The sequence below is a fragment of the Felis catus genome, chromosome X (genome assembly GCF_018350175.1).
Source record: "Felis catus isolate Fca126 chromosome X, F.catus_Fca126_mat1.0, whole genome shotgun sequence".
Classification (NCBI taxonomy): domain Eukaryota; kingdom Metazoa; phylum Chordata; class Mammalia; order Carnivora; family Felidae; genus Felis; species Felis catus.
Genome location: NC_058386.1, coordinates 39,702,556 through 39,714,889, shown reverse-complemented (window position 1 = coordinate 39,714,889; position 12,334 = coordinate 39,702,556). Strand labels below are relative to the sequence as shown.

At 52.4% G+C, this 12,334-nt stretch overlaps 1 protein-coding gene across 1 annotated transcript in view; it reads left to right on the top strand.

The window, feature by feature from the left end:
- DIPK2B (divergent protein kinase domain 2B) overlaps window positions 1–10,112 on the top strand; it is a 46,537-nt gene extending 36,425 nt beyond the window's left edge. The window contains exons 3-5 of the mRNA XM_023248930.2: window positions 3,517–3,690; window positions 6,883–7,171; window positions 8,595–10,112. Of these exons, the coding sequence (XP_023104698.2) occupies window positions 3,517–3,690; window positions 6,883–7,171; window positions 8,595–8,935 (804 nt within the window). The 3' untranslated portion in view covers window positions 8,936–10,112. The remainder of the gene's footprint in view (window positions 1–3,516; window positions 3,691–6,882; window positions 7,172–8,594) is intronic.
- The last annotated feature ends 2,222 nt before the right edge of the window (window positions 10,113–12,334 follow it).

The following is a 12,334-nucleotide window of genomic DNA, read 5'->3' as shown; positions in this document are numbered from 1 at the left end:
TCTCTCTCTCTCCCTCTCTCTCTCTCTAAAAAATAAATACACATTAAAATTTTTTTTTTAAAAGAAAAGAAACTGATACCTGAATGTCCAGGGATGATACAGTGACTCTGTAATTCTCGAGGACCCAGGCTATTTTCATTTTGCTGCTCTACAACACTCAGTATGCCCTGGTCCAAAATGGCTGCCTAATCACCAGCCATCGCTTCCGCATTCCAGCGGGGGGGGGGGGGAAGAATGAAGAAGGATACACCCTGTCCCTTTAAGGGTCCTTCCCAGAACTTTCTCCGTATATTTCATTGACCAGTACCCAGTCACATCACCACACCTAGCTCCAAAAGAAGCTGAGAGAATGCAATCTTTAGGCAGCCATATGCCTCACTAGCATCCAAGAGCCCATAACTAGAAGACACAGTTCTCTGAATCTATCCACACTGCACCCAGAATCATTTTCCTCAAGTGCGTATGTGAGTGTATCACTTCCCTGCTCAAGGCCTTCAGTGGTTCCCAGCCCTTCGGGATAAAATTAACATTCCTTAAAATGACCCCAAGGTTCCTGCCATCTGGCCTCCTCTCTTCCCACTGTCACTAGCGTATTCTCTCTCATCTCAAGGTTTATTCAAGGTGTTCCGTCTGCAAAGAATCCTCTCCCACCCTCTCTGTGGGGTCACTCTACCCACGCTTCCGGCCTCAGCCGAGACGTCCCCGTCCTCCAAGATTTGATGAGCCGATAGATGTGTTTTCGTTTCTTTTAGAATCGCGCAGAAAAACTGAGCTTTTGGGTTCAAGAAAATGTTCGCGTTTCTCAATATTCATACTACATGCCTCCCTCGGCTCTTGGAAGGCGTAAATAAAAGAAGCCACTACCTGTGAGGGGCTTAGAACGGCTCCTGTTGTACAGGAAGCGCTCAATAATTATCACCTATTATTATTGTGGTTGTTATGGCCAAATCGTGTCCTACCTCTTCCAGAGGTATTTTCCCAGGCGTTGGGCTCACAGAAGAGAAGAGATTACTTATCTCCCCCTGTCCCCAATGATTATCTGTAAAGGTGGAATTTCAGGCTCCCCGGGACAGAGATCAGAAGCAAAGAGATGTTCTTGTAGCTTCAAATCATCTTCTGTGGACTCCACCTGGGTAGCTTATGGGGACAGAAGCGGGGCAGGACCTATTCAGGGGAAATGGCGCGGATCTAACGGATCAGGTCCTGTCTTAGCTCGGGCTACTGTAACAGAGTAGCATAGACTAGGGGGGGTTAAACAACAGAAGGTTATTTCTCACACTTCTGGAGGCTGGGAAGTTCCAGGTCAAGGTGCCGGTCCATTGGCTCCTAGGGAAAGCTCTCTCTTTGTGTGATGCTCCCGTGTCTCTTCTTTTTTTGAGAGAGAGCAAGAGAGGCAGAGAGAGAGAGAGAGAGAGAGAGAGAGAAAATCTTAAGTGGGCTCCACACCCAATGCAGAGCCCAAATCGGGGCTCGATCTCATGACCATGAGATCATGAGAGCCGAAATCAAGAGTCAAAAATCAAGACTGAGCCTCCCAGGTGCCCCAACGTGTCTTTTCTTATCTAATCCCTTTATGAAGGCTCCACCCTCGTGGCCTAGTTACTTCCCAAAGGCCCCACCGTCTGATACCATCCCGCTGGGGATGAAGGTTTCAACATATGAATTTGGGGGGGGGGGCGGCAGGGGGACAAACATGCAGTCCCTACCCGGTTCAAATCCTGAATCCAACCCTTGCCCACACTCTGAAGACTTCCAATTCCTCGGTTGCAATTCCTGGGTGCCTGGGAGGATGAAATGAACTACTACACGGGGAATACCCAGCTCACTGCCTGGCAGGTGGTGGGTTAGTCCCCACTCCTCCCATCTATGAACATTCCCGAAGGATGGAACACACATGAACTGGGCCCTCACAGACCCAGAGGTGCAAAAATGGAATGGTCTTTAATCTTCTCTCTCTGAGCTCAACTCCCGCGCTGTCACCCCTCTGGGGAGTAAGCTGGGGCATCTGAACACCGTCAGACGACCCCAGTCACATTCCATCATGCCCAGTCACTTCAGAATTTGGACCAACCCCCTCCCTCCCTGGGGAGTCCAAGAGCTCACTGGGTAGTTCAACATGGTACCATGGTACTGTCCATGGTAGTTCAGCAACCATCCACACTGGCTTCTACCAGTCAGTTCTGGTCGTCGTCAGGGGGCAGAGGCATGCCGTGCCCTCGGCCGTGGTCTAGCCATGTGGGAATGTGACCGTCTCAGGTTCCCAGTTTCAGCTCTGAAAGCTCCATGTCCCAGGAAACTCTCAGTCCCAAGCAAACAGGGATGGTTGAGTCTATCTGTGCCCTCTTCAACCTCCAAGATGCTCAAGGCATCTCAAGGCTCCCAGTGATCCTTCCATCCTCCTGGGTTCTGGTTGTGCGGATGGCGGAGCTCCAGGCTGCCACCCCGGCCCCATGCTAGGATGTCCGGGGGCTCTGGAGAATCCCCCCCCCTCGCCACCTACCCCAACGGCTCACTCAGCCAGAGCCTCCGCTAGGCGGGCAGCCCGGAAACACGGTCTACAGACACCTGTGGGACACTTTTGGCCCTGGACCTTTCAGGCTTTGGTTTGCAATCTTCAAAGCGAGGCTCTTAGAGCTTGAAAATCCTGTTCTCAGCCACAAAGCCTGACTCCTGTTCCCCCTGCTATCATTGGCTATCACCCCATCCTCTGTGCTGGGAGTTTAAACTTCTTTCATGTAATAAGAGCCGATAGCGTTTACTGAGTGCTTACTGCTGGCCAGACGCTCTTCTAGTATTTTACAGCTATTGGTTTATTTCATCCTCATGATCTCTTATTACTGGCACCCTCGCTTTAGACTTTAACGCAAAGTACAGAGAGATGAAGTAACTCGTCCAAGGTCACACAGCTAGCCGGTAGGTGTGGGGCTGGGGCTGAATTGTGGCCAGCTGGGCCCCAGGCCCCTATTTTTAACTCGCTTTTATCAGTCGGTTGGGTTCATTCTCTTGGTTCAGCGTGAAGAGAAAATGGCGGCGGGGTGGAAGGTCACGGAAGGTAAGCATAGGTCCGGACCTCCCAATTTGATCCCGAGAAGATGCTCACGTGTAACACCACGATCGTGGTAGGTGTCACGAGACGGTGGAAGGAATCGGAAAGGTCAGTGAGGGCCGCTCTGGTTAATTCGGTGTGAGATTGGCTCTCCGTGGAGGGGCACAGTGGGGGTGTGACAGTGGCCAAATGCAGGATCTCTAACAAGTTCACTGCCTGCTGGGCTGTGCCACCTGCCCAGCGCCCGCTTACCTTGCCCCTAGGACAGCTCATCCTTTCTCCCTGGCCTTCGGGGTCTCCCCCCCAGGCCACCCCCAGCCCGAGCCCGTGCAGCCCCTTACTCTCTCCATCCTCCAAATCTAGTGTCTCCTCCCACCATCAGGGCCTGCCTGTGTCCCATCCTGATGGCTCCCCACAAGACCTCAGCAGCCTTTCCCCCTCCTGGGGGCTCTCCCACCCACCTCCCACAGGGCCTGCCCAGTCCCTTCCTGCGCTGCCCGTCACAGCGACTCCTGGACCGTGTGGTCCGACGCTACGCCGAGGTGGCCGATGCTGGCAGCATCTTCATGGACCACTTCACGGACCGCGACAAGCTACGTCTGCTCTACACGCTGGCTGTCAACGCGCATCCCATCCTCCTGCAGGTACGCGGGGACCCCCCCCCCACCCTGGGGAGGGGGTTCAGGTCGGGCTCCAAGGGGGCCAGTCCCGGGCTTAGCTCTCTTCCCCTTTACAGCAAGCCTTGGGGCCACACCTCCTGGAGATGAGCCCCGCAGCGATGCTTAGAAAGGACAAAACCGTGGAAGTACCCTAGATGTCTACAATAGGGGAATGGGCAAATAAATGAGGGTGCACTTGAACTTGGGGATACACTGATCAGTAAGGCAGTCATGGTGGCTCCCCGTTTTCTTGTAGCTTCCAATCCAGTGCTGGAGGCAGCCACCGAGCAAGTCAACAAGCATCCACAGAACATGGGGAGCCCAGTCGCACCCATTTCCCCCAAATGCCAAGAATCAGGATGCTCACACCATGGGCACAAAGGAAACTAGGAAGTGAGGGGAAGGAGCGGGAAAAGGAGGAGGGCTACAGAGAGGAGGAGGGAGAAAGAGGAGGGAGGGGGACAGAAAAGACATGGAAGGGCGCCTGGGTGGCTCAGTCGGTTAAGCATCCGACTCTTGACTCTTGATTTCGGCTCAGGTCATGATCTCGTGGGTTGTGAGTTCGAGCCCTGCTGTCGGGCTCTGCACTGACAGTGTGGAGCCTGCTTGCGATTCTCTGTCTCCCCTTCCCTCTGCCCCTTTCCCGCTCATGCTCTCTCTCTTTCAAAATACATAAATGAACATGAAAAAGCAATTAAAAAAACAAAAGAACGAAAAGAGAAGGAAAGGGAGAAGGTACAAGTGGAGGAAGAAGACGCCCCAGCAAAGACACTTGACATTTATGATCACAATTAATTCTATAATTATTAATTTCATCATGTTAATGTAACTTTAAATATAATCATATGCTGTTGTTAATTGTGCATAATTAATAATTATTGTTATATTAATTAGATTTCATATTCTACCATATATTAATAACTAATTGATATATTAATATATTTCTCATCTATAATTATTTGATATATAATTATTTATTATATATCATATATTAATATATATTAATCATCATGCGTAATATAATTTGTAAAATATAACAATAGACTATAATATAAAATTAATCATCATGCGTAATATAATTTGTAAAATATAATAATAGAATATAAAATTAATCATGCATAGTATAATTTATAAAATATAATAATAGACTATAATATAAAATTAATCATGTGTAATATAATTTGTAAAATATAATAATAGACTATAATATAAAATTAATCATCATGTGTAATATAATTTGTAAAATATAATAATAGACTATAATATAAAATTAATCATCATGCGTAATATAATTTGTAAAATATAATAATAGACTATAATATAAAATTAATCATCATGCATAATATAATTTGTAAAATATAATAATAGACTATAATATAAAATTAATCATCATGTGTAATATAATTTGTAAAATATAATAGAATATAATATAAAATATATAAAATGAGTTATAATTCTATGATAACATATATAATAATATATTAATAATCATAATATGATTTGCTATATAACCATTAATATATTAATGTATAAGTTACTGTGTCGTAAATATAATGAGCTGCTCACTTCCTGAGCACCTGCCAGGTACTGGATATTGTGTTGAATGCTTTACATCACGACCACTCGACAACTGCACGGAAATATTATCATTGTCCCCCTTTCCAGATGATGTGGGTGGGGCTCCGAGATATGAGGTGACCTGACCACAAGTCACTTAGCTAAGGTCAGCAATGGGACCCAAACCCAGAGCCGTCTGGGACCCAAATCCAGTGCCGGGTCCGGACTCTTTCCGCTAAAACCTGCCTAGTGACCCCCGAGGGTCTTCTTTCCCGTTGTCCCAACCTCAGTGGTGGCAGCCAACTCCCAAGAGGCCTGGGCTGGGACCCTCCATCCACGCAGGGCTGGGGGAGGGGAGGCCAAGACCTCCCTCTACGGCAATAGTGGGAGAGCCTCACAACATGCGGATGGGTTAAAAGGGGGGCAGAAGGCCACAGAAAATCATCAGAGAGGGGAATCAGTTCTTTTTCTTAAAGAAGGAAAATAAGAAACAAAAAGTGGTATTTATCCTTTCTGCCGTTTCCCCCTGGTTTAAAGAAATACCATTCTAGGGGCGCCTGGGTGGCTCGTTTAAGCGTCCGCCTCTTGATTTCGGCTCAGGTCTCGACCTCACGGTTCGTGGGATCGAGCTTCACGTCGGGCTCTGTGCTGACAGTGCGGAGCCTGCTTGGAACTCTCTCTCTCTCCCTCGCACTCTTCCCGGCTCATAGTCTCTCTCTCAAAATAAATAAAAAGGAAGGAAGGAAGGAAGGAAGGAAGGAAGGAAGGAAGGAAGGAAGGAACTATTCTAGATACAGCTGCTTCAATAAATAGTCAAGAAAAGACCAGCCAGGATTCCCGCCTCCCTCTGTCATCTCCCAAATCCACACAAGTGGTGCTCTTGTGAGGACACAAAGGACATCCGCTGGGGGCTGTATGCTTCCCTAGATCAGTGTCAGGCTGTTGGAAGGTTCCAGTTTTGGGAGCGGGGGGGCATTTGTGATTAGGTAGTTACCCAAACCAGGCAGATTCACCCAGAGTCAGTGCCATGGTTCCCAAAACTTGTGCCACCAGGGGCCACTTTCGTGATTTTTGCTCTATCCCAGAACCCGGTGCCTGTGCTGTCATTTTAAAAAATATTTTTCTCTGGGGCCCCTGGGTGGCTCTGTTGGGTAGGCATCCCACTCTTGCTTTCGGCTCAGGTCATGATCTCACGGTTCGTGAGTTCAAGCCCCGAGTCGGCTCTGCGTTGGCAGCGAGGAGCCTGCTTGGGATTCTCTCTCTCTCTTTTTCTCTCTGCCCCTCTGCACTCTCTCTCTCTCTCTCTCTCTCTCTCAATAAATAAACATTTTAAAAATATTTTTCTCTTTAAATCAGCCTCTTTTTTTTTTTTTTAAGCCCATGGCCTCTTCCTAGGCACTGGTGTCTGTGAAATCCCAAATACTGGTCATATTTTCTCAACTCTTCAACTCTTAAAAAAAAAGGGTGGTTGAGGGCCCCGTGGCGGACGCGTTTGGAGATGGAGGGTGCCCGGTAAGGCTGATTGATCCCTCTGGGTGCTGCCGGTGAGAGGCAGGGGAACAGGTGTCCCGGCAAGTTTTTCTCTCTCATCCTCTAATGCGTCCTCCTTCCCGCTTCCAGATCTTCCCCGGCGCCGAGGGCTGGCCGCTGCCCAAGTACCTGGGCTCCTGCGGCAGATTCCTGGTCAGCACCAGCACCAGCCCTCTGCGGGAATTCTACGGCGCGGCCCCGGACCAGGCGGCCGACCTGGCCTACCAGCTCCTCGGGGTCCTGGAGTCCCTGAGGAGTAACGATCTGAACTACTTTTTCTACTTCACCCACGTCGATGCGGGCACGTTTGGCATCTTTAACAACGGGCATCTGTTCATCCGGGATGCCAGCGCCTTGGGCGTCATCGACAAGCAGGAAGGTACCCAGCGTGGGCCCGGCTGAGCAGCTGTCAGAGGGGAAGTCGGGGTGACAGGAGGCAGGGAGGGGTGACTGAGTGGGGAGGGGGAGGTCGCACCCCCGGGTCTTTCCAGTCTCTGGGTGTCACAGTGAGAGCAGCCCACGGTCGGCGTGGGGGGGGCGGGGGGTGTCAGCTGTCACATAAAATGTCCTTCTCCCCCGTTTGAGTCTGTGCTCCGACTCTATCTCTAAAGGGGAACTGGACCTTGGCCATGGAGGCATTTTGCATCGTGGCCCGGCCCCGACTGCACCCTCAGGGCGCTGCTGTTGACCCAGTTCGGTCTGGGCACACTGGGACTCGCCCTGCCCCCTCTTCGCACACACACCACCACCGGATCCATTTTCTCAGAGCCTTGCACATCAGATGCTTCTAGCCCTTATCTGAAACTTACATATCTGGCTGATTCACTGCTACACGTTGCCATCCCTTTCGGCACTTTCGCTTTGTAAAGATGTTCAGACTAAAAACCACGGCATCAATTGAGGTGTATGAGCGAATCATGTTTCTCCCCATGTGCCCCGGCTCATCCAGGGTTCTAGAACTCTTGGAACGTCCCAGTTTCTAGCGGTGACCGGATTTTCCGAACCCAATCAGAGGACAGAGGATTTTCTTCTCTGATCTCCGATTTTGCTTATACGAGAAGGCCTACGAAGACAGGCCGGTTAAGCCACACTTGCTTCCTGATTTGCCTTTATTAACAAGAATCAAGTCAGGGGGCGCCGGGGTGGCTCAGTCAGTTGTATGTCTGACTTCGGCTCAGGTGGTGATCTCACGGTTCGTGAGCGCGAGCCCCGCGTCGGGCTCTGTGTTGACCGCTCAGAGCCTGGAGCCTGCTTCGGATTCTGTCTCCCTCTCTCTCTCTGCCCCTTCCCCACTTGTGCTCTCTCTCTCTCTCTCTCTCTCTCTCAAGAATAATAAATAAACATTAAAAAAAAAAAAAGAAGTTAGAAGAAATGAGTCTGGTTCCATAATACTGGGGATACAAAAACTATTGCACCTGTCGGTTGCACTGAATGCATATTCTGAATCATCTGTTGTTTCTCCCAACTCTGGACTCAAAAAGGACCAGCGGATCCCGTTCTAGCGATTTCTGGGGCTCGCCTATTGAGTCATAATGGGAGCATCGCAGTGTGGATGCGAGCCCTCTGATTCGAACCCAGCCTGTGGCAGGGACAAGCGCACGCTCCGTGCCCAGGCTTCATCCTACCGCAGCACAGAGAGCCCGTCCCACTGTTGTTCCCAGCCGGGACCATTGTGTCCCCGACGCTCTGCATCTGGTGACGGGACACGCCGGGGCGCTGGCCGCACCGTTCACCCCGCAAGTCTAGCCAGTGGCGCCCCCTGCCGGTTGCAGGGCGTCTAACATCTCCCATCTCTCTTCCAGGCAGCCAGGCAGCCACCGGGGCAGAAGAGAGTCCAGACATCTTCAGCTGCCTGGTTTCCGGCTGCCGGGCCCCGCTGCCCTCCTGCGACACCGTCCCCGAGAAGCAAAGCCTGGTGCTGGTGTGTCGGCGGGTGCTGCCTCAGCTTCTCCAGGGCAAGTTCCCCTCCCCCGTGCAGGACGAGATAGACGCCGCCCTTGCTCGATGTGGGGAGGACGCCAGCCCAGACCCCGAAGTCCTCGGGGCCGCCAGCCGCCTGAAGGACCTCTTGAGGCCCCTGAGAACCTGCGACCCCAGATTCGCCTACCGCTACCCGGATTGCAAGTATAATGAGAAGTTCTGAGGGGCCCGGGGCCTTTGGTGGCCCGGCGGGGGACCACATCCTTGGCTCCTCCCCCCCGCCCCCCCCCCCCCAGTCGCGTGGCTACAGGGTGCAAAGAGGCGGCTGTGTCCCCAGACATTAGGAGAAATGCACGTTCATTTCCCAGGACCCGAGGAACCTGCTGACAGCCAGAGGGGGCTTGTGTCACACGATGTGATTATCCCAGGGCCGGGCGGTGGCAGACTCGGGTGTGGACACTCCCTGGACCTCTCGGAGCCTCAGTGTCCCCTGTTCTCCATCAGACTCACGAGTTCGTGAAAGAAGACAGGGGGATGTGAAGGGTCACAGACACCTGCCGGTGGTTACAGAGTGTCCCAGAAGTGTGCGCAGGCGGGGCAAATGAGACAGAGCCGTGGAGGTGGGGGCCGTTGGGAAGGAAGGCAGGGGGACGGGGAGGCCCTCTGGCCAAGACCCTGTTAGACTCCAAGGAGAGGGGCCCCCTGCCTGCTCTCCGTGTGCTCCCACTGGCCCTCCTGCCGTGCTCCCCACACTGCCACGGGTCGGGGGGAGGAGACACATGGACAGGGCCACACTCCGGGCGAGCCAAGGGTGAGAAGCGATGACGGGTGGGCTGGGGGGGGGGGGGGGGCGATGTGTCGGTCCAGGAGCTCCGAGAAGCAGGTGTCAGGACAGGGGTGAGAGGGGCGAGCATCGGATTCAAGAAGATGCCCGCGTGGAAGGCAAGAAGGAGCAACTCAAGTCTGAGCCCAAGTGAGGGAGAGACAGTCAGCTGCACAATCTAAAGGAAGGTTCGGCAGGGCTGCTGGGGTTTCCTGGAGGACAAGCCAGCCGTCAGAGGAGCCCCGAGTCTCCCCAGGCCAGCCGGCCCTCATATCCCGGCTGCACTCGGTCGCTGGCAAGAAAACAGCCTGCGGCGAGCGTGGCCTTGGCCTAACCGCCAAGATGGATTTCTCCCTGGAGCGGGAGGTCTGTGAGGACACCGCAGCCACAGCCAGGGCCCCAGGCCAGCTCTGTCGTCACCAACAGCCTCCAGTGCGGGAGGCTAAGGAGTCTGAGAATGTGCATTCCAACTTGACCTTACAGGTCATTATAAAAATTTTGGTGGTTGGGGGGGGGGGGGGGGGCGCCTGAGTGGCTCAGTCCATTAAGCGTCTGACTCTTGACTTCGGCTCAGGTCATGATCTCACAGTTCGTGAGATCGAGCCCCGAGTCGGGGAATGTGCTGACAGCACAGAGCCTGCTTGGGATTCTCTGTTTCCCTCTCCCTCTGTGCCCCTCCCCCTGCTCGCGTGCTCTCTCTCTCTCTCTTCTCTCTCCCAAAAATAAACATTTAAAAAATAGTTTTTCAAGGTCAGCCAACAAAACATACTCTATTCGACAGTCTGTTAGTTTGCTTTGTACCTTTGAAATATTTAGCCACATACTATGTGGGCCCCTGTGTGTAGTCTTGCCCCGGCACCTCAAACCTCAGTGGGGGGCTCTTTGGACCTTTGTCCAGCCTCCCTGTCAGCCCTCTCCTCTCAGGGACCTCCCGGTCGGCCTCCTCTTTCTTCCCTCTGAATCACCACCTTTAGGTCAGAATGCCTGACTTAACAGGCTTCACACGGCAGATGGGGAAACTGAGGCCCAAGGAGGAAGAGCGACTCGCTGAGATAGTTCCAGAACTCCTGCTACCAGTCCACGCCCCTCCTACCTTCCCCGTCACCTGCTGATTTTCACCCCGTCCTAACCACTTTGGGTCCCTTCACTCACATTTAAAGATGGGCCAAGAAAAGTCGTATTTGTGGTCCACCAGATTGGTTGTCTTTGGGGTTTGCCCTTCGACTGTTCCAGGCACCACCCCACCCCCCCATCCCCAGGGCAATGACAATAGTGAGGATGACGGGCCAAGCTTCTGGAAGGGCAGGGTTGGGCTGCCTGAGAGTCTTTGAGGCCGTTGCCCTCTGGCTTGGTCTGGAAGGGCAAGGATTGACCACCTTTCCCAACACCTTGCTTTCAACCCAGCGAAACTGATTCTAGACTTCTGGCCTTCAGCACTACGAGACGATACATTTCTAGCAGCTGAAAGCCACCCATTTTGTAGTAATTGGTTCTAGCGGCCACAGGAAACTGACACGCGCCCCCACACTCTGTCTTAGCGTCTGCTCCTCAAGAACCCGACCTGCAGTATTCCCCAACGCCAGTCTATAGTGACAGGTTCCAAAGCCGGACCTGCCCACTGTATGCACCTGTACCCAGGGCTGAGGTTCAGATGGTTCCAGATCTGTGTCCCAGCCCGCCATCCAGCTGGGAGCTCCCTCAGCATGGCTGTGACATGGGGTCTTTTTGTGTTCCCCACGGCAGCCGGGCTGGACACAGAGCGGGTGCTTGGAAAATGCTCTTGATGAGGACAACGACTGCATTCTCCAGCCCTTCTGGCTTGGTGTTTGTCACAGACCGTGTGCTCTAGACGAAATGTTTGCGTCGCCCCAGAATTCCTACGGTGAAATCCTACCCTCCCGTGTGATGCTGCTTGGTACTGGGCCTTTGGGAGGTGGTTAGCTCCTGAGGGTGGGACCCTCGGGGGTGGGATTAGTCCCCTTGTAAAGGAGACCCCAGAGAGCCCCCTTGTCTCTTGTGCCAAATGAGGACGCAGTGAGAAGATGGCCGCCCACGAACCAGAGTGGGCCCTCAACAGACACCAGATCTGCCGGCGCCTTGATCTCAGACTTCCCAGCCTCCAGAACTGTGAGAACTGTGAGAACCGACTCTCGATTGCTCACAAGCCCACCCCGCCTCCCCCAGTCTGTGGTATTTGGTTACAGCAGCCCGAACAGACTACGACATTATGCTGGCCATAGACAGGACAGAGGGGCTTCCTTGAGAACGGCTCTTTCCCCTCAACGGCCGGGAGACGGGTTGAGTCAGCACTCAAGAGACTTGGGTCACAAAGATTATCATTGTGGTACATTCTCAGTCCTCGGGAATCCTACTGGAGGCCTCAGAGTGTATTGCTGAGTTTTGCTAGCCACCGCCATTTTATAGCAGGACCAGCTACATAATTTGGGGGGGGGGACTAGTAGAAAACGAAACAGGGGGGCCTCCCAGTATTGAGATTTGCGAGACCACAGAGCATTAAATTAAGTGCAAGCCCTGTGAGACTGTACAGTTTGCATGGCCCGTGAAGCTGGTCCTGGGTGCTTGAGAATACTAATTGTTAACCTTGGTGTAGAGGGCTCCTGGGATTCACTGGGGTCTCACTTGACCTCCACAACCAAGGGGACTAGGTGTGGGATCAGAGGTGATATACAAAACACTTCATCACCACCATGGCCAAGGAACTGATCTACGAGAAAGGACTCCACCGGCTGCAGCTATGAGGTGGGCGAGTCCTACTTTTCAAATGAGAAAACTAGTTCA